Here is a 24214-nt window from a genome sequence, read left to right as displayed (position 1 = left end):
GCTTGCATCTTTGCAGTGTCCTCTCACACTTGATTAGAGGCCATTATGGCCTTGGGTTAGGTCTGCTGTAGCACTAACCCTGGATCTCGCTTTTTCTCTCCCAGTCACTGGTGAACATGAAACCGGATCTGCTGGGGATTCTCTCTGGACGTCTCCTGCTCTTCCGCCAAATTGAAACAAAGTCCAGGCTATCCCCTTGCAGGGCAACACCGCCCGATCGTGATGCTCTGAGAACAAGTATTAAACTGGTAGAACACACGCATGAACCTCTGTGAAAAACCTTTCCCTACGCCCGCCTCCCGTGCTTTCCCATCGCCGTCCCTCACGAGCTACCTCAGCATCGGGCTGAGCAAGGTTTTGTGGCTGGGACAGCAAAGCCCTTGGACCCCTGCCCTTCCCCGGCTCCCCACCGAGGCGGGTCTCAGGGCACCTGGAGGGGCTGCAGGTGCCATCCCGGCTCTGGGGACCATGGCCAGGCCTGTGGGACTCTTCTCAGCCCAGCAGCGGTGCTGGGGGCCGGGCCGCCGGGGCAGCCAGGGCCGTTCCCTGCGCCCGCAGCCTGCACCCGGGCAGGGTGTTGGGGGAGGCCCCCAGTCCCAGTCGGGGCGGGATGGGGGTCTCCAGGGGATCTCCCTGGGGCTGGAGCAGCGCGGCCCTGCCTGGAGCTGCTCCCTCCTGCTGGGCTGGGGGCTTCGGGCCCGGGCAGGGTGGGGGTTCCATGGACACCAGCCGGGAAGGGGACCCGGCCTGCCCTGGGTGCGCCCGGGGCTCAGTGCGGGTGTGCAGGCCCCAGGGCACGCTGGGCGCTCTGGTCCCTCCCTTGCCACGTGGCGTGCTGGGAGCTGTGGCTTGGAGACGGACACGGCGTCTCCTGAGCCGTGCTCACCGGCGCCTCTGGGCTGCTTGGGAAGAGCTGGAGCTCAGGGGAAGGACGGACATGCCTTGGCAAGGACTCGGCCCTCAGTGGCACCAAATTCTCCCCAACACCCAGGCAGACAGGGCTAACGCCAGGCTGTGCAGAGACGGTCACCTGCTTCACTGAGCTGGGATTTTTCTTCCCCTAAGAACACTGCAGGAGCAGAAAATATTCTGGGAGGAAATACAGGAGAGACGTGCCCAAGGACTTTGCAAGCGGCAACGTCATTCACGATCCTTTTGCCAAAGAGATTGTGCTTTTATCGGAAACGTGCAAAACCCAACGAGTTTGAGTCGCAAGTAAGGAAGCAACCCAGCAGCCAGCAGGAAACAAGGCTGCCTGGGTCTGTTACGGGCTGTCATCAGCTCTAGGAGTAAAGCACGCTTCAGGGTTTCTGCAGGGAAACCAAGCATGCTTTCCCCGAGCCTCATCCCTCCTCGGAGCCTTGGTTGGAGGAAGCGCTTGCTGGTCAATTGTAGCACAGAGATGGCCAGGCCCAAAGACTTGTGGTGAATGCAGTTAAACCCAGTTGGCGGCCGGTCACAAGCGGTGTCCCCAGGGCTCAGTGCTGGGGCCAGTTCTCTTTAATATCTTTACCAATGACCTGGATGAGGGGATCGAGTGCAGCCTCAGTAAGTTTGCAGAAGACACTAAATTGGGCAGGAGTGTTGGTATGCTGGAGGGTAGGAAGGTGCTGCAGAGGGACCTGGACGGGCTGGATCATTCGGCGAAGGCCAAGTGTATGCGATTCAACAAGGCCCAGTGCCGGGTCCTGCCCTTGGGTGACACCAACCCCAGGCAACGCCACAGATTTGGGGCAGAGGGGCTGGAAAGTGCCCGGCGGAGAAGGCCCTGGGGATGCTGGCTGACAGCCGGCTGGGCATGAGCCAGCAGTGCCCAGGTGGCCAAGGAGGCCACCAGCCCCCGGGCTTGTGTCAGCACTGGTGTGGCCAGCAGGAGCCGGGCAGGGATGGGGCCCCTGTGCTCGGCCCTGGGGAGGCCCCACCTCGAATGCTGGGCTCAGGTTTGGGCCCCTCGGGACAAGAAGGTCCTTGAGGGGCTGGAGCGTGTCCAGAGAAGGGCAGCGGGGCTGGGGCAGGGTCTGGAGCACAAGTGTGCTGGGGGGCGGCTGGGGGAGGTGGGGGGCTTTAGCCTGGAGAAGAGGGGGCTGAGGGCAGCCCTTCTCGCTCTCTGCAGCTGCCTGAGAGGGGCTGGAGTGAGGGGGGGGCTGGTCTCTGCTCCCAGGGAACAGGTGATAGCACAAGAGGAAATGGCCTCAGGCTGCATCAGGGGAGGTTTAGGTTGGATATCAGGGAACATGCCTTCACTGCAAGAGTGGTCAGGCCCTGGCACAGGCTGCCCAGAGAGGTGGGGGAGTCACCATCCCTGGTGGTGTTCAAAAAAACGTGTAGACGTGGCACCTGGGAACATGGTTTTCGAGAACTGGGGGTTGGACTTGATGATTTTAGAGGTCTTTTGCAGCCTTAAGGATTCTATGATTCGATGAAAGTGCCGTTTGGCACCTGGCAGAAAGAGCCGTTTGTGCGTTCCACTGTGTTTTATTTCATAGAACCATTGCTTTCTGTTTGTTTCAGCTGGGCTAGTTAGGGGTTATTATTGTTTAGTTTAAATTCAGACCCAAAGGACAGACCTATGATTAGCACCTCTGTGTGGCCGGAGTTCTCGGGGAGATCCGTCAGTGGAGCTGGGGGCATTCTGAAGGCCAAGACTCTGGTGGTTGAAATTCCGGGCCTGACGTGCACCTCCTCCTTTGGAAGTTGTTGGGGAGCAGCGTAGGATTTCCAGACCAGCTTGGTGCCCAGGGGTTTTGGAGGAGCATCTTCACACGAGGTTATGAGGCTTAGAGGGCCACGGCTGCCCGGAGCTCTATGACCCGTGTCCCAGGCTATGCGGCAGGAGGGAGCGTGAGCTCTTTCTCCACCTGTGCAGCCAGGAGCACCCTGATCTGTGCCAAAATGGGCCAGCGGGAGGCAGAGAGACCCTGCAACTCTGGTCTCTGCTTGCTGGAGCCCCAGCACAACGGGCTGCTTACAGCTTTCAGGTGCTAGGGAGGCTGACGGACAGTCTGTCCCAAGTCAGAGGAGGTTCTGGGGTCGATGGGGGCTGTCAGCTACTTGGCTTGAGGAAGAGTATCGGAGCCTTAGTCCAAGTGAAAGGTGTTGCCCGTAGCCCTGCACTGCCTGGCAGAGATGTTGGGAGGGGCGCTGGGGCTGTGCAGGTGGCAGAGGGTCAGACAGAGTTTGCAGAATGACTTAAGAGAGGAAATTTGTTTTCAGCTTCCCACCGCGAGAAGCGCCAGACTCTCTCAGCACCCTGAAGGCCACGCAGGACGCAAAGCCTGGAGGAGAAGCTGAAAGCCAAGACTCACCCTTTTGCTTATCCCCCTCTCAACCTTCGGAGATCGGCTACTTAAATGTAGCTTCCCCTGGAGACACCACAGCCTCCCAGCTGCAGGGGCAGAGTCAGAGCATCAGCTCTGAGAACTTCTAAACGGGGAAAGAGGTTTGTAAAATATTAGCCGGACTGCAAGGCTTTGGGCTCCTCTGGCTGTGAGATAACAAGGACCGACCGCAGCGGGAGAATTGCCAAATGGACGGACCTGGTGATCTCTGTCATGTATTTCAACTAAATCAGTCAACAGCTTTTTTCCAACTTGCCCAACTCTGTGTGTGTGATCCCAGATCCAGCTCTCTGCACGCGTGGAGAAGAAAGGAGGGGATCTGAGCACCCAGAGAAGGAAAGAGGGTACACCTTAATGCTTACTAACAGTGGTGGAGGGTCTACGAGGATGCTTGGGTGGGAGTAGAAGGAACCGGATCATGCAGAACAGGGGTGTAGAGGGAACAGGTGTGCTTGCAAGAGGGAAGCAGAAAGGATCAGAGTGTGAGCTATGGGGAAGAGAAGGGATCGGTACATATTCAGGAGAGCATGGGATGACTCGGAATCACCGTTTGCATGAAGAGGAACCACGGAAGCCTGAGATCTCGCAGGAGGAAGGGGAGAGGTCCTCCAAAATAGCGAATCAGCCTGGAGGGCATCTGAGCACGCCTGGAGGGGAGCAAAGGGGACCTGAACCGGTACAGAGGGCCACGGTGGGGATAAGAGCGGTCCCCAATGGGCAGAGAGCAGCTCTCTTCTCCCAAGGGAGGGAACAGAGGGTCTTTAAGGAGAAGGAAGAGGATCTGAGCACACATCAGTTGACATTTATTCAAAGCTGACTTGGCTCCAACCACAATTCCAAAATAACGGGGTTTTTACCCAATCTGCCATGCTCGCTTGTATCCGCACTGAAATCCAACGTTAAAAATATTTCCTTGGAATTTGTCCTCTTGCTCTCTACACTCAGGCTTCTTTTCATACCCACCTCAAAACAATTTTGAGCAACCTTTCCCAAAAGCATGTGGTCCCCGGCACCTAGACGTTCTCTGCTTGGGCTACCTGGGGACAAGGACGCCTGGGAATTTGGGGGAATTTTTAGTTTCAACTTGATTTTGTTCACCCTTCAAGTCTCCTAATCTTGTCTCTCTGGCACGGTCTTGGTGTCCTTGTTCAGCAGCCCTTGCAGGCGACCCTTTGGGTCTGCCTGTGGAGAGGGCAGCGGGTGGGTGGGGACAGCTGCCCCAGATGCCCTCTGTGGCAGGGGCTGTGCTCACCTGCAGCCCCTCTGACACGGGTCGTGGTCACAATGGGGCACACCCCCTCACCGGGACACCTTGCCTCTCCCCACGGCACCCAGCCCGCACTTCCCTGCCAGTCAGGGAGGAGCTCAGGTGTGGGGGGCTGCTTTGGCCACTGCTCTGCTCTTGGGAGCTGCTTTGCAGCCCGCAGAGGGAGGCGGAGGCAGGCAGTGCCACAGCGCCGGTGCTGTGTGGACAGGAGGAGCGGAGGGGCTCGGCCAGGAGGAGCTGCAGCCATGGAGTGGTTCTCCTCTGCCTTCCTCCATGCGCTGTCTCCTCACCTGGCGGATTTCACAAAGGAGGGTAGGTGCTGCCAGAAGGTCCCGTGCTCGAGGCTCGGAACTCGGAGACACCTTCGTGGCGTGGATCGGAGCCCGTCCTTGTGCCAAGCCTTCTCCCCTCTTTCTTTCAAGTACAGAGCTGTGTCCCCAGCACGGGACGCCTTCTCATGGGGACACAGCTAAAACTCGGCTCTGCAGGGCAGTTCCTGCATGGGTGGTGTGAGGGGGGAGGTGGTGGTGTAGGACGACGCCTGCACCTGCTGCCTTGGCAAGGCGCTGAGCTTATTGACGTCACGCGTGCCCTGTCTCGCTCTTCTTCCCCAGAGATGGCCAGCATTTGGGATAGCGTGTCGGAGTGCTATCGGCAAAAGCTGCTGCTGAACAAGGTGGGCTGCTTTCCTTGCTGTCCTCCAGACCCTGCTGTGTCCTGGCCCCTCCCCGGCCTTTAATTCCTCCCCCCAACGGCTTAGGAAGCAGAAAACATGCCCCAGAAGGATCCTGCTGAGGACAGCTTTGCCACAGAGCAACTTCTGAGTGGACGGAGAGAAAAAGCAAAGCCCCGCTTTGGACAAAGAAGAACGTGGGCTTTCTTCTTTGGAGGCTTCCCTAGGCCTGCTGGCAGGGTGTAATGAGCGGGCAGAGAGCCGGGGGCAGTGTCCAGGGCTTGGCCCTCCTCGGGCCCTCTCAGGCTCCGGGTGGTGTGTCCTGCTTGTCCTTCACCTTGCGTGGCCTGGGCAGAGGGTGGGAGGGTAAAGCGGAGGGAGAGGGGAACAAGGTGGAGGGCAAGGCTCTTCCCCAAAGCTTTCCAATGGGGCCCCACCTTGTCCCTGGCGACCACCGGGGTGGGCAGGCCAACAGAGAAGCCTTAGTGTGCCTCGACGCTCTTCTCCCACCGGAACAATTCCAACGGCTGTTTCTTTCTCACTCTCGTTGGCAGGCTGTCAGGCTAATGGGCATGGCCACCGTCTACATCAGGGAGGAGGACTTTTGTCATGGGAACAAGGCGAGTGTCAAGGTCCAGAAACCCATGTTCCACCTGGACAAGCCAGTTCTGCTGGAGAAGAAGCTCCGCTATGAGACCAGATCACGGCCCGGTAAGAAGAGACCTCCAGGGCTGGGCTTCCGAAGCCTTGAGTCAGAGCTGGCGTTTCCCTCCCGCTCCCCCTTGACAGGAGCAGCGGTCTGCGTGGGGACAGGGTGCTGGCCCCCAAAGGCAGGCCGGGCCGCTTGCTGCTGCGTGGGGAGTCGGTGGGGTGGGAGGAGGCTCGGTGGGCTCTTGATGGGTCGCGGTGCTGAGAGCTGATGTGAGTCTGCTGAAGGCTGAGCAAGTGACTTTGTTGCCGGGCGGTTTCTTTGCAGAGGACTTAGAAGTTGCAGAGCTGATCTACGCCGAGGTCGCCTTCTACCTCTCCATCCCCAAGAAAAAGGTCTTGAAGTGCGTCAAGGCTACCACAAATGTCATCGCATGGGCCTTGACCGAAGGCAAGGACTTTGACTTTGTCTTCAAGAACTTTGGCATCCTGGTGTGCCGGGGAAGGAGAGTGGTCATGCGGTTCTTCGAAGACCTGCTGCGAGACGTGGACAAGACCGGCATCCTGGCAAACACTGCCCTCCGAGTGAGTCTGTTGTCTCTTCAGTGCTCCCTCTACCTCTCTTGCAGCCAGGTCGAAGCCATGACCTCGGGCACATTCACTCCCCTGCCTCTCTCCTCCTTGCAGAAGTCAAGCCTGAGGCCCTTGGTCATAGCCCGCAATGAGACAGCTGTTTTCCAGATGCCTCCTGGGGGGATCTTTGTGTTCCCACAGTGAGTATGTTTGCTTCTGTCGCCCCGGGCTGACCAAGCGAGCACCTTCTCAGCCCCTCTTTGGTGCAGCCGCCCAGAGGTGCCAAAGGCCGAGTTCCTGGGGCTGCTCTCCTCGGGAAGCTGCTGTGGAGTAGCTGTGCCCAAGGGGTGCTTCTCCGTGAATTGCATGGCCACCCCTCGTCCTTTGGGAAGCGGGGTGTCGTCAAGTGGAGCACCAGGGGAGAGGGCCTGCTTACCTTCCCGCCCGTGTGGGGCGTGGAGAGGCAGTGAGGGACCCTTTCCCATAAAGCTTCCTCTGGTCCTCCCCTCTCCTTTGGGTGAGAATGAAATAGAGAAGCACCCAAACAAAACAAGCCCAAGGTGTCAGCATTTTCACGCGGAGTTTGCTGACGCTCCTTTCCTAATGTCTATTGCCACCTTGTTGTATGTTGTGCTCTGCAAACCTGGGGACTTGAGAGTAGCTCAGCTCTCGAGCAGCTCTGGCAGCAGCTTCTTAGTGGGGGCTGCAGGGGACTCCATTGCCCCTTATTGAAACCACCGGCACCTTCTTATTTGCAGGCTTGTGTACAAAAGTGCCACGTCTGAAAAAGAACTGGCTGACAAGGCGGCCCAACGAGGTACCGTAACAACGCACCCACGCCATGTAGAGACGCAAGCGTGTCTTCCCCACATGTGATGCCACCTCCCCGGGGCGAGAGGTTCTCCAAAGTGACCAGCACGTCCCAGCTCACCCCCTTTTCCAAATGGGGCCCCAAGGAAGGAAGCAGTGGGGCAGGAAGTGCTCAGGGAGCAGCGTGGCCCCGTGGGAAGGGAGGGCTGGGAAATAGTGGTCGTCGGGAAAGGGCCAAGACCGCCCTAGGAAGCCCGACGGCAAGGCCTGGGGGTCCAGGCCTGGCACTAGTAGCAGTCGCGTGCACAGATGGCATGTCCGTCTTGCGGGAAGCGACCCAGAGGTGCAGCTGTGAAGAGCTTCCTGGTCTTGTGCTTCCAGGGGCTCGTCCTGCTGAGCGCCTGCTCTCCCGAGGGCGTCTTTCTCCCGTCCGGACAGGGGGCCTTGGTGTGACGGGAGAGAAGAGGGGCAAGGCGGGGACTGCAGCAGGTAGCGTAAGGTGAGACTCTTCAGCCACCCCTGAGCGGCCACAGCTCATGGCCGTCTCGTCCTGGCTTTGACTTGACTCCTGGCCTAGGCATAGCTCCCGTGCAGAGCTGCCTTGTGCTGCCTGCACGGGGCTGCTCCCTGAGCACCAGCTGAAGAACAGGCGCCTGCTGTTCTCGTCCAAGCCCCGTGTGCGGTGTGTTTGCAGCGTGCTGCCGCCAATAGAGGGGACCCGTGCAGAGAAACGCAAGGAAGCCAGAGCGACGGACCGTCCTCAAGTCTGGCTGCCTCCTCTGGACAGTCGGCTGGGAGCAGCAGAGGTACGTGGTACAGGTGGACGTAACGATGGTGTCACGTGTAGGAAAACATGGCTCTGTGGAGAGGGTGTCCTCAAAGACAGCCGCGACACTGCGGACGTGTTCATCCCGTCACTCCTCCTGCCTCTGCCTTTCGGCCTGGCCAATGACTCCATCTCTTGACACCACGCTTGGCTTCCACGTGGACCCCACCTCCCGGTTCCCCCATCTCCTGCACCGGGGTCCCCGCCGGGGGCTTGCAGTCCCTGGCGTCTCTAGTGCTGCCCTGTCCAGGGGCAGGAGAGAGGTGTGACCTGGGCTCTAACGTTCCTCTTCGTCCCACCCAGGCCAAGAGTCAGTCCGAAATACTCCAAGTGAAGTGGTCTGACTTGTACGCGCGCTTGCCCTGGCCCAAAAGTAGCACGCAGGAGAGGGCCGAAGTACAGGCAGGACAGGAGGAAGTCATCTCCTGGGCCAAAAGGGATGGGGAGGAGATTTCTTACTGCCATCCCCGGGCAGAGAAGGGGAAGATACCGGCCCCTCCGCTGGAGACGCCACAGCCAGAGTAAGCGTGCGGCAGCTCCCGGCAAGGCTGGGGAGAGTCGAGCGGCAGAGACCGCCCGTCTGCGGGGTCAGGGGCCCGGTTTCCCCTGACACGGGCATGCCTGGGGTCAGCCCCGATGCCTGGGGTCCCTGGGCAGCCCCAGCCTGTGAGCAGGGGCCAGGGCAGGGTGTGAGAGGGAATTTGTCCCTACTGTTGCAGCATCAGGTCACCACGAGCAAGGCAGGTCTTGGCAAAACTGGAGCGGTACAGATCCAGCCAGCAGGTGTGGAAGAGGAAGACAGAGCTCAACCGGCTGCAGGCAACAGTCCCGAAGGAGGTCCACTGGTAAATATCTCCAGGCATGGGAGGCATTTCCCTGGTGCACATTTTCCTCCCTTGCCCGGGCAGCGGCAGCTGGGAAGGACTGTCTGTACTGACAGCCGGGTGGCAGGAGAGCAGCGAGGTCCTGAGGCTGTGCCCCTGAGTTAGAGCTGCCTTCCAGCCCCAGGGAGATGTCCACAGGCAGAACAGGGGCAGACGGGGACATGGCTTTCTTCCTCTGGGATTGGCTCTGCCTTTCCACCCCACAGACACTGTCCCTCCTCTGCCACGGCACCCACAGCCGGACACCTTGCCCGGAGGGCCCTACCTGTCCGCTGCCAGGTCTCAGCCCTGAGCTGATGGGCCTGGTCCAGTGGAGCAGGGGGTGTCTCAGAGACCACAGCAAGCCTCCAGGACCAGGCCTGGCAGGCAGGAGGTCTCTGCCCTCCTCTCTCTACTTCCAACTGATGTCAACACGCTTTTGGTTCCCCCTCAGCGTCGGGAAGAAGATGGAGCTGCACGGCCTCAGAGAAAAGCACGAGGCCAGCGCGACAGCATACGGGACGTGTGCGCAGTACGGCCAAGTTGCACCACGCAGACCTGCAGCCCGGCGTTGAGGAGCAGAGCCTGAGGGGCCCAGCAAGCCCCAAGCTTGTCCATCGTGTCAGACTCGAGCGAATGCGTGTTGGTGCTGGAGCTCCCGCTCCTGCTGCCAGCGCTGCCTGCTCTGCAGCAGCAGAGCCCTCAGCAGAGTGGGACCTTTCCAAACATTGCATTCCTCCTGGAGATGCCAAATAAAGACGCCAGGGTCACCAAGCCCTGCCCGGAAGGACATTCATTGGCAGGGCTTTGGAAAGGACGGGCAGCTCCTGATCCCGCGTGCTGGCCCATCCTCCTGCAAAAGCAGCCTGCGTGCACAGTGCCTCCCGTCGCCAGCACCCTCGGTGTGACCGTGCACATGCAGCTCAGCCTGGTCTTGCCCAAAGTGGGAACTGGGCAGCACTGGAGGGGAGGAGGGGAGATGTGGGCGTGCAGGAAGGGGAGAGGAGAGGAGGGCAGTGCCCAGCAAGGTGGAGGGAGGGCGCCTGAGCACACGGGGATGGGGATTGAGGAGGACATCTAAGGGCGCCTGCAGGGAAAGAAGGCACTCTGAGCCTGCCAGGAGGGCAAGGGAGGGCACCCGAATGCCGCGGGTGGGACTGAAGGGGATGTGTGCATGAACCAAAGGGCCAGGGGAGTCTCAGAACCTGCAGCCAGGGTCACAGAGGAGATGCAAATGGGCACTGTGGGGAATGGAGGGGCTCTCAGTGCTCTCCAGTGCAAGGTCCTGCTGCTGGGAGGTCGTCAGACAGAGCTGTCTCTGGTGCACACCACCTTCATTTTTACAGCCGCACCGTTCAACAAAAGCTTGTCAGGGGACAAGTCACAAGGCCCATGGCCTCACCGGCTCAGAGGATGGACCCATCAGATTTTACAAGCCTGACTTGCTGTTCTTTTTCTTGTCCTGCTCCAACTGTTCTCTCATTCCTTCCTCTTCTCAAGGCTCAAGGGTGGTCCTTCCCTCTGGGGGCTCTACTTGGCTCGCTCTTTTAAGGCTTTCGCTTTGAATAGAAGCACTTTTCTAGTGCTCCTGCGCCTTTCCAGCTTATCCATGCTGACCATGGAAGCATGTTGCTTGCAATATCTTGGGTGGTGCTTTCCACGTGTGACTTAACAATTGCCAAACTTCTTTTCAACACAGCCTTTCTAAACAGGCCATGGACTAGGCCCCCGACACCTGCACCGCTTGTTGCAGCAAGGCTGTTGCTGGCTGGGCTCTGTATTCATGGCCAAGCACAGGTCCCCATGATTTTAAACCACCCCCGTTTTGGTGTGGTTTCTTGACATATCAGAGGCTTCCTGGGCTGAAGATGAAGCTTCACAATCTCATATCCCAAAGCTAAATGAGACGTGCCTGTTCCGGTCAGTCTTTATTTCAATGCTGATCCTGTCAATGTGCTGGCAGTTTACCAGCAAGTAGCGTTGGCTTATCACTGTCAGGATCTTCTTATCGCCACCAGTCGGAACATAGCACAAGAGGAGAACCGCAGAGTCCCCAGAAACCTGGTGCTACACCCCGCACGTGTGTAGAGGTACAGTTAAACCCTCCAGAGAACCCTGCTAATGATGTGCCACATCCCCAGCCATAGCACAAGTGTAGGGCTCTTCAGCCTTTTTGAGCTCTCTTTTGCCCTGCCACTGCTGCCGAGTTGACAGCTGAAGCTTTGTTGTGGGAGTTAAGAAGATGATTCCGATATTCCATCAACGTGGAGAGGGACGGATAATAGCCCTTCTGCAAAGCAGACTGCCATGTCTGTCCCTGCAGTGCCATTTCAGACATGGTGTCTTTGCTGATGCCATGTGCTGATGCTGTGTGCTCCTCTTTTCCCACCAGCTCCACCTATCTCTACTCAGAGCTCCAGGGGCCTCCCCTGGGCAAGTGTGGTCAAGTTCAAGCACCCTGACTTTGGCTTTTTTTCCTGTGGAATGCTCCCGGCATTGCTGGGCAGTGTGATGTAGAAACCCACAGCTGCTACCCTTCTTCTGGATAAGGAACTGACTGGGTGCTCGCCTCTAGAGGGTAGTGGTCAAGAGCTCAATGTCCAGATGGCGATCAGTGACGAGTGGCATCCCTCAGGGGTCTGTACTGGGACCAGTCATGCTGGAGAAGTGCACACATGTGAATCTCAAGGGGTTCAACAAGGCCAAGTGCATGGTCTTGCACCTGGGCCGAGGCAACCCCCAGTATCAATACAGCCTGGGGGCTGAAGGGATTGAGAGCAGCCCTGCAGAGAAGGACCTGGGGGTACTGGTAGACGAAAAGCTGGGCATGAGGTGACAATGTGCGCGCGCAGCCCGGGAAGCCAAGAGTCCCCTGGGATGCATCTAAAGATGTGCACGGTTTGACGGTTGGACTCAACGACCCTACAGGTCTTTTCCAACCTTAAGGACGCTAAGTGTGGCCAGCACGTCGAGGGAGGGGATTCTGCCCCTCTATTCCGCTCTGGTGAGACCTCCCTGAAGTGCTGCGTCCTGCTCTGCAGCCCTCGGCACAGGACAGGCATGGACCTGTTGGAGCGGGTCCAGAGGAGGCCACAAAAATGATCCGAGGGCTGGAACACCTCTCCTCTGAGGACAGGCTCAGAGACCTGGGGTTGTTCAGCCTGGAAAAGAGAAGGCTGCGGGGAGACCTTACTGTGGCCGTTCAGTGCTTAATGGGGGCTTATAGGAAAGATCACAGAATCACAGAATCACAGGTTGGAAGGGACCTCAGGGATCATCTAGTCCAACCTTTCTAGGAAGAGCACCCTCTCCAGATGACTCTTGAGGGTGTCCAACGTGGCCGAGTCAACCCCTTCCCTGGGGAGATTATTCCAATGATGACTGTCCTCACTGTGAAAAATTTCCCTCTCGTGTCCAATCGGAATCTCCCCAAGAGCAACCTGTGTCCATCCCCCTTGTCCCCTCCATGTGACTCCGTGTAAAAAGGGAGGCTCCATCTTCTTTGTAGCTACCCCTTAAGTACTGGTACATGGTGACGAGATCCCCTCTGAGCCTCCTTTTCTCAAAGCTGACCAAACCCAGCTCTCCCAGCCTATCCTCATATGGCAGACTTCCCAATCCTTTATCATCTTGGTGGCCCTTCTCTGGACCCCTTCCAGCCTGGCCACATCCTTTTTGTACAGCGGGGACCAGAACTGCACACAGCACTCCAGGGGTGGCCTGACAAGCGCTGAGTAGAGAGGGATGATGACTTCTTTCTCTCTGCTGGCGATGCCCTTTTTGATGCAGCCCAGCATCCTGTTGGCCTTCTTGGCCGCAGCAGCCACTGTTCGCTCACGTTGAGCTTTCTGTCCACCAGGACCCCCAGGTCCCTTCCCACAGAGCTGCTCTCCAGCCAGGTGGATCCCAGTCTGTGCTGCAATCCTGGATTATGTTTTCCCAGGTGCATGATCTTACACTTCTCCTTGCTGAACTTCATAAGGATCTTGCTGGCCCAATCCTCCAGCCTATCCAGATCTCCCTGCAGAGCAGCTCTCCCTTCTGGACTATCTACTTCCCCACTCAACTGGTGTCATCAGCAAGCTTCATCAGGCTACACTTGATGCCGTTATCCAGATCATTATAAAGATGTTGAACAACATTGGGCCCAATATGGGGACAAACTTCTGAGCAGGGCCTCTTGCGATAGCACAACGGGTAAGGGTTATAAAGTAAAAGAGGTAGCTTTAGACTAGAGATAAGGAAAAATTTTTTTATGGTGAGGACGGTGAAGCTCAGGAACAGGTTGCCCAGAGAGGTTGTGGATGCCCCATCCCTGCAAATGTTGGACAGGGCTCTGAGCAACCCGATGTAGTTGCAGATGTCCCTCCTCATGGCAGGGGGGTTGTACCAGATGACCTTTATAGGTCCCCTCCAACCCAAGCTATTCTATGATTCTGTGATTCTAGGATGCCCCCAGAGCCCACAGAATGCCCTGGGGTGCACTGAAAGGCACACCCGGGGGGGTTGTGGGTGCAGCAGAAGGAACATGGAGCGGTCCAGGCTGCCCATGGGACTTGCAACATGCCAGAATGTACAAGAGTGGGCTGGGCTGGCCCTCTGACAGATAAGCAGGGGGCTGCAGGGTGCACAAAAGGGCACACCGAGGGGTTTTGGGTGCACTGAAAGGCACATGGAGGGGTGCGAGGAGACCCCACAGGCACACCCAGGGGTCCAGGGTGCGCCCAGAGGCACGCTCAGGGGGGCCGGCCACAGCAGAAAGCAAAGCAAGGGGAAGTGGCCAGTCCCAAAATGGACACCGGTGCCCTCAAAGGGATGCTTAGGGCTCCAGGGATGCAGAGAGGGGCACACTGACGGGCCCAGAGTACCCCCACAGCTCACACCGAGAGCCCAGGAAGCACAAAAAGGCACATGGCGACGTGTCCAGCCACTCACTGTCTCTTGTGCTTCCCGGGAGCCTTGATGGCGAGAGCCTGCCATGGTGAGCCCATCCATCTCCCACACAGGTGGGTGCTGTGGGGAGCTGGGAGATGAGGACGGTGGGTGTGCAGAGCATGCAGGAAGGTGGGTGCCTTGGAGAGGTGGCCTTGGGCAGCCTCTGGAGGTTCCTTCACGGGCTTTAGAAAGCCAGTTGCCTGATGGTCAAACGTGCAAAATCTGGTTTCTTCCTTTGCGCAGGTCCCTTTCATCCTTTCCTTCCTCTGGCGGGCTTGCATCTTTGCAGTGTCCTCTCACACTTGATTAGAGGCCATTATGGCCTTGGGTTAGGTCTGCTGTAGCACTAACCCTGGATCTCGCTTTTTCTCTCCCAGTCACTGGTGAACATGAAACCGGATCTGCTGGGGATTCTCTCTGGACGTCTCCTGCTCTTCCGCCAAATTGAAACAAAGTCCAGGCTATCCCCTTGCAGGGCAACACCGCCCGATCGTGATGCTCTGAGAACAAGTATTAAACTGGTAGAACACACGCATGAACCTCTGTGAAAAACCTTTCCCTACGCCCGCCTCCCGTGCTTTCCCATCGCCGTCCCTCACGAGCTACCTCAGCATCGGGCTGAGCAAGGTTTTGTGGCTGGGACAGCAAAGCCCTTGGACCCCTGCCCTTCCCCGGCTCCCCACCGAGGCGGGTCTCAGGGCACCTGGAGGGGCTGCAGGTGCCATCCCGGCTCTGGGGACCATGGCCAGGCCTGTGGGACTCTTCTCAGCCCAGCAGCGGTGCTGGGGGCCGGGCCGCCGGGGCAGCCAGGGCCGTTCCCTGCGCCCGCAGCCTGCACCCGGGCAGGGTGTTGGGGGAGGCCCCCAGTCCCAGTCGGGGCGGGATGGGGGTCTCCAGGGGATCTCCCTGGGGCTGGAGCAGCGCGGCCCTGCCTGGAGCTGCTCCCTCCTGCTGGGCTGGGGGCTTCGGGCCCGGGCAGGGTGGGGGTTCCATGGACACCAGCCGGGAAGGGGACCCGGCCTGCCCTGGGTGCGCCCGGGGCTCAGTGCGGGTGTGCAGGCCCCAGGGCACGCTGGGCGCTCTGGTCCCTCCCTTGCCACGTGGCGTGCTGGGAGCTGTGGCTTGGAGACGGACACGGCGTCTCCTGAGCCGTGCTCACCGGCGCCTCTGGGCTGCTTGGGAAGAGCTGGAGCTCAGGGGAAGGACGGACATGCCTTGGCAAGGACTCGGCCCTCAGTGGCACCAAATTCTCCCCAACACCCAGGCAGACAGGGCTAACGCCAGGCTGTGCAGAGACGGTCACCTGCTTCACTGAGCTGGGATTTTTCTTCCCCTAAGAACACTGCAGGAGCAGAAAATATTCTGGGAGGAAATACAGGAGAGACGTGCCCAAGGACTTTGCAAGCGGCAACGTCATTCACGATCCTTTTGCCAAAGAGATTGTGCTTTTATCGGAAACGTGCAAAACCCAACGAGTTTGAGTCGCAAGTAAGGAAGCAACCCAGCAGCCAGCAGGAAACAAGGCTGCCTGGGTCTGTTACGGGCTGTCATCAGCTCTAGGAGTAAAGCACGCTTCAGGGTTTCTGCAGGGAAACCAAGCATGCTTTCCCCGAGCCTCATCCCTCCTCGGAGCCTTGGTTGGAGGAAGCGCTTGCTGGTCAATTGTAGCACAGAGATGGCCAGGCCCAAAGACTTGTGGTGAATGCAGTTAAACCCAGTTGGCGGCCGGTCACAAGCGGTGTCCCCAGGGCTCAGTGCTGGGGCCAGTTCTCTTTAATATCTTTACCAATGACCTGGATGAGGGGATCGAGTGCAGCCTCAGTAAGTTTGCAGAAGACACTAAATTGGGCAGGAGTGTTGGTATGCTGGAGGGTAGGAAGGTGCTGCAGAGGGACCTGGACGGGCTGGATCATTCGGCGAAGGCCAAGTGTATGCGATTCAACAAGGCCCAGTGCCGGGTCCTGCCCTTGGGTGACACCAACCCCAGGCAACGCCACAGATTTGGGGCAGAGGGGCTGGAAAGTGCCCGGCGGAGAAGGCCCTGGGGATGCTGGCTGACAGCCGGCTGGGCATGAGCCAGCAGTGCCCAGGTGGCCAAGGAGGCCACCAGCCCCCGGGCTTGTGTCAGCACTGGTGTGGCCAGCAGGAGCCGGGCAGGGATGGGGCCCCTGTGCTCGGCCCTGGGGAGGCCCCACCTCGAATGCTGGGCTCAGGTTTGGGCCCCTCGGGACAAGAAGGTCCTTGAGGGGCTGGAGCGTGTCCAGAGAAGGGCAGCGGGGCTGGGGCAGGGTCTGGAGCACAAGTGTGCTGGGGGGCGGCTGGGGGAGGTGGGGGGCTTTAGCCTGGAGAAGAGGGGGCTGAGGGCAGCCCTTCTCGCTCTCTGCAGCTGCCTGAGAGGGGCTGGAGTGAGGGGGGGGCTGGTCTCTGCTCCCAGGGAACAGGTGATAGCACAAGAGGAAATGGCCTCAGGCTGCATCAGGGGAGGTTTAGGTTGGATATCAGGGAACATGCCTTCACTGCAAGAGTGGTCAGGCCCTGGCACAGGCTGCCCAGAGAGGTGGGGGAGTCACCATCCCTGGTGGTGTTCAAAAAAACGTGTAGACGTGGCACCTGGGAACATGGTTTTCGAGAACTGGGGGTTGGACTTGATGATTTTAGAGGTCTTTTGCAGCCTTAAGGATTCTATGATTCGATGAAAGTGCCGTTTGGCACCTGGCAGAAAGAGCCGTTTGTGCGTTCCACTGTGTTTTATTTCATAGAACCATTGCTTTCTGTTTGTTTCAGCTGGGCTAGTTAGGGGTTATTATTGTTTAGTTTAAATTCAGACCCAAAGGACAGACCTATGATTAGCACCTCTGTGTGGCCGGAGTTCTCGGGGAGATCCGTCAGTGGAGCTGGGGGCATTCTGAAGGCCAAGACTCTGGTGGTTGAAATTCCGGGCCTGACGTGCACCTCCTCCTTTGGAAGTTGTTGGGGAGCAGCGTAGGATTTCCAGACCAGCTTGGTGCCCAGGGGTTTTGGAGGAGCATCTTCACACGAGGTTATGAGGCTTAGAGGGCCACGGCTGCCCGGAGCTCTATGACCCGTGTCCCAGGCTATGCGGCAGGAGGGAGCGTGAGCTCTTTCTCCACCTGTGCAGCCAGGAGCACCCTGATCTGTGCCAAAATGGGCCAGCGGGAGGCAGAGAGACCCTGCAACTCTGGTCTCTGCTTGCTGGAGCCCCAGCACAACGGGCTGCTTACAGCTTTCAGGTGCTAGGGAGGCTGACGGACAGTCTGTCCCAAGTCAGAGGAGGTTCTGGGGTCGATGGGGGCTGTCAGCTACTTGGCTTGAGGAAGAGTATCGGAGCCTTAGTCCAAGTGAAAGGTGTTGCCCGTAGCCCTGCACTGCCTGGCAGAGATGTTGGGAGGGGCGCTGGGGCTGTGCAGGTGGCAGAGGGTCAGACAGAGTTTGCAGAATGACTTAAGAGAGGAAATTTGTTTTCAGCTTCCCACCGCGAGAAGCGCCAGACTCTCTCAGCACCCTGAAGGCCACGCAGGACGCAAAGCCTGGAGGAGAAGCTGAAAGCCAAGACTCACCCTTTTGCTTATCCCCCTCTCAACCTTCGGAGATCGGCTACTTAAATGTAGCTTCCCCTGGAGACACCACAGCCTCCCAGCTGCAGGGGCAGAGTCAGAGCATCAGCTCTGAGAACTTCTAAACGGGGAAAGAGGTTTGTAAAATATTAGCCGGACTGCAAGGCTTTGGGCTCCTCTGGCTGTGAGATAACAAGGACCGACCGCAGCGGGAGAATTGCCAAATGGACGGACCTGGTGATCTCTGTCATGTATTTCAACTAAATCAGTCAACAGCTTTTTTCCAACTTGCCCAACTCTGTGTGTGTGATCCCAGATCCAGCTCTCTGCACGTGTGGAGAAGAAAGGAGGGGATCTGAGCACCCAGAGAAGGAAAGAGGGTACACCTTAATGCTTACTAACAGTGGTGGAGGGTCTACGAGGATGCTTGGGTGGGAGTAGAAGGAACCGGATCATGCAGAACAGGGGTGTAGAGGGAACAGGTGTGCTTGCAAGAGGGAAGCGGAAAGGATCAGAGTGTGAGCTATGGGGAAGAGAAGGGATCCGTACATATTCAGGAGAGCATGGGATGACTCGGAATCACCGTTTGCATGAAGAGGAACCACGGAAGCCTGAGATCTCGCAGGAGGAAGGGGAGAGGTCCTCCAAAATAGCGAATCAGCCTGGAGGGCATCTGAGCACGCCTGGAGGGGAGCAAAGGGGACCTGAACTGGTACAGAGGGCCACGGTGGGGATAAGAGCGGTCCCCAATGGGCAGAGAGCAGCTCTCTTCTCCCAAGGGAGGGAACAGAGGGTCTTTAAGGAGAAGGAAGAGGATCTGAGCACACATCAGTTGACATTTATTCAAAGCTGACTTGGCTCCAAGCACAATTCCAAAATAACGGGGTTTTTACCCAATCTGCCATGCTCGCTTGTATCCGCACTGAAATCCAACGTTAAAAATATTTCCTTGGAATTTGTCCTCTTGCTCTCTACACTCAGGCTTCTTTTCATATCCACCTCAAAACAATTTTGAGCAACCTTTCCCAAAAGCATGTGGTCCCCGGCACCTAGACGTTCTCTGCTTGGGCTACCTGGGGACAAGGACGCCTGGGAATTTGGGGGAATTTTTAGTTTCAACTTGATTTTGTTCACCCTTCAAGTCTCCTAATCTTGTCTCTCTGGCACGGTCTTGGTGTCCTTGTTCAGCAGCCCTTGTAGGCGACCCTTTGGGTCTGCCTGTGGAGAGGGCAGCGGGTGGGTGAGGACAGCTGCCCCAGATGCCCTCTGTGGCAGGGGCTGTGCTCACCTGCAGCCCCTCTGACACGGGTCGTGGTCACAATGGGGCACACCCCCTCACCGGGACACCTTGCCTCTCCCCACGGCACCCAGCCCGCACTTCCCTGCCAGTCAGGGAGGAGCTCAGGTGTGGGGGGCTGCTTTGGCCACTGCTCTGCTCTTGGGAGCTGCTTTGCAGCCCGCAGAGGGAGGCGGAGGCAGGCAGTGCCACAGCGCCGGTGCTGTGTGGACAGGAGGAGCGGAGGGGCTCGGCCAGGAGGAGCTGCAGCCATGGAGTGGTTCTCCTCTGCCTTCCTCCATGCACTGTCTCCTCACCTGGCGGATTTCACAAAGGAGGGTAGGTGCTGCCAGAAGGTCCCGTGCTCGAGGCTCGGAACTCGGAGACACCTTCGTGGCGTGGATCGGAGCCCGTCCTTGTGCCAAGCCTTCTCCCCTCTTTCTTTCAAGTACAGAGCTGTGTCCCCAGCACGGGACGCCTTCTCATGGGGACACAGCTAAAACTCGGCTCTGCAGGGCAGTTCCTGCATGGGTGGTGTGAGGGGGGAGGCGGTGGTGTAGGACGACGCCTGCACCTGCTGCCTTGGCAAGGCGCTGAGCTTATTGACGTCACGCGTGCCCTGTCTCGCTCTTCTTCCCCAGAGATGGCCAGCATTTGGGATAGCGTGTCGGAGTGCTATCGGCAAAAGCTGCTGCTGAACAAGGTGGGCTGCTTTCCTTGCTGTCCTCCAGACCCTGCTGTGTCCTGGCCCCTCCCCGGCCTTTAATTCCTCCCCCCAACGGCTTAGGAAGCAGAAAACATGCCCCAGAAGGATCCTGCTGAGGACAGCTTTGCCACAGAGCAACTTCTGAGTGGACGGAGAGAAAAAGCAAAGCCCCGCTTTGGACAAAGAAGAACGTGGGCTTTCTTCTTTGGAGGCTTCCCTAGGCCTGCTGGCAGGGTGTAATGAGCGGGCAGAGAGCCGGGGGCAGTGTCCAGGGCTTGGCCCTCCTCGGGCCCTCTCAGGCTCCGGGTGGTGTGTCCTGCTTGTCCTTCACCTTGCGTGGCCTGGGCAGAGGGTGGGAGGGTAAAGCGGAGGGAGAGGGGAACAAGGTGGAGGGCAAGGCTCTTCCCTAAAGCTTTCCAATGGGGCCCCACCTTGTCCCTGGCGACCACCGGGGTGGGCAGGCCAACAGAGAAGCCTTAGTGTGCCTCGACGCTCTTCTCCCACCGGAACAATTCCAACGGCTGTTTCTTTCTCACTCTCGTTGGCAGGCTGTCAGGCTAATGGGCATGGCCACCGTCTACATCAGGGAGGAGGACTTTTGTCATGGGAACAAGGCGAGTGTCAAGGTCCAGAAACCCATGTTCCACCTGGACAAGCCAGTTCTGCTGGAGAAGAAGCTCCGCTATGAGACCAGATCACGGCCCGGTAAGAAGAGACCTCCAGGGCTGGGCTTCTGAAGCCTTGAGTCAGAGCTGGCGTTTCCCTCCTGCTCCCCCTTGACAGGAGCAGCGGTCTGCGTGGGGACAGGGTGCTGGCCCCCAAAGGCAGGCCGGGCCGCTTGCTGCTGCGTGGGGAGTCGGTGGGGTGGGAGGAGGCTCGGTGGGCTCTTGATGGGTCACGGTGCTGAGAGCTGATGTGAGTCTGCTGAAGGCTGAGCAAGTGACTTTGTTGCCGGGCGGTTTCTTTGCAGAGGACTTAGAAGTTGCAGAGCTGATCTACGCCGAGGTTGCCTTCTACCTCTCCATCCCCAAGAAAAAGGTCTTGAAGTGCGTCAAGGCTACCACAAATGTCATCGCGTGGGCCTTGACCGAAGGCAAGGACTTTGACTTTGTCTTCAAGAACTTTGGCATCCTGGTGTGCCGGGGAAGGAGAGTGGTCATGCGGTTCTTCGAAGACCTGCTGCGAGACGTGGACAAGACCGGCATCCTGGCAAACACTGCCCTCCGAGTGAGTCTGTTGTCTCTTCAGTGCTCCCTCTACCTCTCTTGCAGCCAGGTCGAAGCCATGACCTCGGGCACATTCACTCCCCTGCCTCTCTCCTCCTTGCAGAAGTCAAGCCTGAGGCCCTTGGTCATAGCCCGCAATGAGACAGCTGTTTTCCAGATGCCTCCTGGGGGGATCTTTGTGTTCCCACAGTGAGTATGTTTGCTTCTGTCGCCCCGGGCTGACCAAGCGAGCACCTTCTCAGCCCCTCTTTGGTGCAGCCGCCCAGAGGTGCCAAAGGCCGAGTTCCTGGGGCTGCTCTCCTCGGGAAGCTGCTGTGGAGTAGCTGTGCCCAAGGGGTGCTTCTCCGTGAAGTGCATGGCCGCCCCTCGTCCTTTGGGAAGTGGGGTGTCGTCAAGTGGAGCACCAGGGGAGAGGGCCTGCTTACCTTCCCACCCGTGTGGGGCGTGGAGAGGCAGTGAGGGACCCTTTCCCATAAAGCTTCCTCTGGTCCTCCCCTCTCCTTTGGGTGAGAATGAAATAGAGAAGCACCCAAACAAAACAAGCCCAAGGTGTCAGCATTTTCACGCGGAGTTTGCTGACGCTCCTTTCCTAATGTCTATTGCCACCTTGTTGTATGTTGTGCTCTGCAAACCTGGGGACTTGAGAGTAGCTCAGCTCTCGAGCAGCTCTGGCAGCAGCTTCTTAGTGGGGGCTGCAGGGGACTCCATTGCCCCTTATTGAAACCACCGGCACCTTCTTATTTGCAGGCTTGTGTACAAAAGTGCCACGTCTGAAAAAGAACTGGCTGACAAGGCGGCCCAACGAGGTACCGTAACAACGCACCCACGCCATGTAGAGACGCAAGCGTGTCTTCCCCACATGTGATGCCACCTCCCCGGGGCGAGAGGTTCTCCAAAGTGACCAGCACGTCCCAGCTCACCCCCTTTTCCAAATGGGGCCCCAAGGAAGGAAGCAGTGGGGCAGGAAGTGCTCAGGGAGCAGCGTGGCCCCGTGGGAAGGGAGGGCTGGGAAATAGTGGTCGTCGGGAAAGGGCCAAGACCGCCCTAGGAAGCCCGACGGCAAGGCCTGGGGGTCCAGGCCTGGCACTAGTAGCAGTCGCGTGCACAGATGGCATGTCCGTCTTGCGGGAAGCGACCCAGAGGTGCAGCTGTGAAGAGCTTCCTGGTCTTGTGCTTCCAGGGGCTCGTCCTGCTGAGCGCCTGCTCTCCCGAGGGCGTCTTTCTCCCGTCCGGACAGGGGGCCTTGGTGTGACGGGAGAGAAGAGGGGCAAGGCGGGGACTGCAGCAGGTAGCGTAAGGTGAGACTCTTCAGCCACCCCTGAGCGGCCACAGCTCATGGCCGTCTCGTCCTGGCTTTGACTTGACTCCTGGCCTAGGCATAGCTCCCGTGCAGAGCTGCCTTGTGCTGCCTGCACGGGGCTGCTCCCTGAGCACCAGCTGAAGAACAGGCGCCTGCTGTTCTCGTCCAAGCCCCGTGTGCGGTGTGTTTGCAGCGTGCTGCCGCCAATAGAGGGGACCCGTGCAGAGAAACGCAAGGAAGCCAGAGCGACGGACCGTCCTCAAGTCTGGCTGCCTCCTCTGGACAGTCGGCTGGGAGCAGCAGAGGTACGTGGTACAGGTGGACGTAACGATGGTGTCACGTGTAGGAAAACATGGCTCTGTGGAGAGGGTGTCCTCAAAGACAGCCGCGACACTGCGGACGTGTTCATCCCGTCACTCCTCCTGCCTCTGCCTTTCGGCCTGGCCAATGACTCCATCTCTTGACACCACGCTTGGCTTCCACGTGGACCCCACCTCCCGGTTCCCCCATCTCCTGCACCGGGGTCCCCGCCGGGGGCTTGCAGTCCCTGGCGTCTCTAGTGCTGCCCTGTCCAGGGGCGGGAGAGAGGTGTGACCTGGGCTCTAACGTTCCTCTTCGTCCCACCCAGGCCAAGAGTCAGTCCGAAATACTCCAAGTGAAGTGGCCTGACTTGAGGGTGCGCTTGCCCTGGCCCAAAAGTAGCACGCAGGAGAGGGCCGAAGTACAGGCAGGACAGGAGGAAGTCATCTCCTGGGCCAAAAGGGATGGGGAGGAGATTTCTTACTGCCATCCCCGGGCAGAGAAGGGGAAGATACCGGCCCCTCTGCTGGAGACGCCACAGCCAGAGTAAGCGTGCGGCAGCTCCCGGCAAGGCTGGGGAGAGTCGAGCGGCAGAGACCGCCCGTCTGCGGGGTCAGGGGCCCAGTTTCCCCTGACACGGGCATGCCTGGGGTCAGCCCCGATGCCTGGGGTCCCTGGGCAGCCCCAGCCTGTGAGCAGGGGCCAGGGCAGGGTGTGAGAGGGAATTTGTCCCTACTGTTGCAGCATCAGGTCACCACGAGCAAGGCAGGTCTTGGCAAAACTGGAGCGGTACAGATCCAGCCAGCAGGTGTGGAAGAGGAAGACAGAGCTCAACCGGCTGCAGGCAACAGTCCCGAAGGAGGTCCACTGGTAAATATCTCCAGGCATGGGAGGCATTTCCCTGGTGCACATTTTCCTCCCTTGCCCGGGCAGCGGCAGCTGGGAAGGACTGTCTGTACTGACAGCTGGGTGGCAGGAGAGCAGCGAGGTCCTGAGGCTGTGCCCCTGAGTTAGAGCTGCCTTCCAGCCCCAGGGAGATGTCCGCAGGCAGAACAGGGGCAGACGGGGACATGGCTTTCTTCCTCTGGGATTGGCTCTGCCTTTCCACCCCACAGACACTGTCCCTCCTCTGCCACGGCACCCACAGCCGGACACCTTGCCCGGAGGGCCCTACCTGTCCGCTGCCAGGTCTCAGCCCTGAGCTGATGGGCCTGGTCCAGTGGAGCAGGGGGTGTCTCAGAGACCACAGCAAGCCTCCAGGACCAGGCCTGGCAGGCAGGAGGTCTCTGCCCTCCTCTCTCTACTTCCAACTGATGTCAACACGCTTTTGGTTCCCCCTCAGCGTCGGGAAGAAGATGGAGCTGCACGGCCTCAGAGAAAAGCACGAGGCCAGCGCGACAGCATACGGGACGTGTGCGCAGTACGGCCAAGTCGCACCACGCAGACCTGCAGCCCGGCGTTGAGGAGCAGAGCCTGAGGGGCCCAGCAAGCCCCAAGCTTGTCCATCGTGTCAGACTCGAGCGAATGCGTGTTGGTGCTGGAGCTCCCGCTCCTGCTGCCAGCGCTGCCTGCTCTGCAGCAGCAGAGCCCTCAGCAGAGTGGGACCTTTCCAAACATTGCATTCCTCCTGGAGATGCCAAATAAAGACGCCAGGGTCACCAAGCCCTGCCCGGAAGGACATTCATTGGCAGGGCTTTGGAAAGGACGGGCAGCTCCTGATCCCGCGTGCTGGCCCATCCTCCTGCAAAAGCAGCCTGCGTGCACAGTGCCTCCCGTCGCCAGCACCCTCGGTGTGACCGTGCACATGCAGCTCAGCCTGGTCTTGCCCAAAGTGGGAACTGGGCAGCACTGGAGGGGAGGAGGGGAGATGTGGGCGTGCAGGAAGGGGAGAGGAGAGG

General features: G+C 58.8%; 2 protein-coding genes across 3 annotated transcripts; both read left to right on the top strand.

Moving 5' to 3' along the window:
- The first annotated feature begins 5810 nt into the window (after positions 1–5810).
- LOC142066641 (uncharacterized) lies at positions 5811–9794 on the top strand. Its single transcript, XM_075114384.1, has 9 exons — positions 5811–5989; positions 6255–6511; positions 6614–6699; positions 7258–7316; positions 7691–7808; positions 8004–8115; positions 8439–8656; positions 8855–8980; positions 9453–9794. Exons 1-9 carry the CDS (start codon positions 5845–5847, stop codon positions 9571–9573), a joined length of 1242 nt encoding a protein of 413 aa, XP_074970485.1. The 5' UTR covers positions 5811–5844; the 3' UTR covers positions 9574–9794.
- A 10225-nt stretch (positions 9795–20019) lies between these two features.
- On the top strand, positions 20020–24000 carry LOC142066568 (uncharacterized). 2 transcript variants are annotated; one of them, XM_075114172.1, is made up of 9 exons: positions 20020–20195; positions 20461–20717; positions 20820–20905; positions 21464–21522; positions 21897–22014; positions 22210–22321; positions 22645–22862; positions 23061–23186; positions 23659–24000. In XM_075114172.1, exons 1-9 carry the CDS (start codon positions 20051–20053, stop codon positions 23777–23779), a joined length of 1242 nt encoding a protein of 413 aa, XP_074970273.1. In that variant the 5' UTR covers positions 20020–20050; the 3' UTR covers positions 23780–24000. The 2 variants fall into 2 exon arrangements, with proteins under 2 accessions (XP_074970273.1, XP_074970274.1); XM_075114173.1 differs by lacking the exon at positions 22645–22862.
- Positions 24001–24214: the final 214 nt, after the last annotated feature.

This window comes from Phalacrocorax aristotelis, chromosome 19, assembly GCF_949628215.1.
Source record: "Phalacrocorax aristotelis chromosome 19, bGulAri2.1, whole genome shotgun sequence".
Lineage (NCBI taxonomy): Eukaryota > Metazoa > Chordata > Aves > Suliformes > Phalacrocoracidae > Phalacrocorax > Phalacrocorax aristotelis.
The sequence above is the reverse complement of the archived record's forward strand: the minus strand, read 5'-3'. Positions and strand labels throughout refer to the sequence as shown.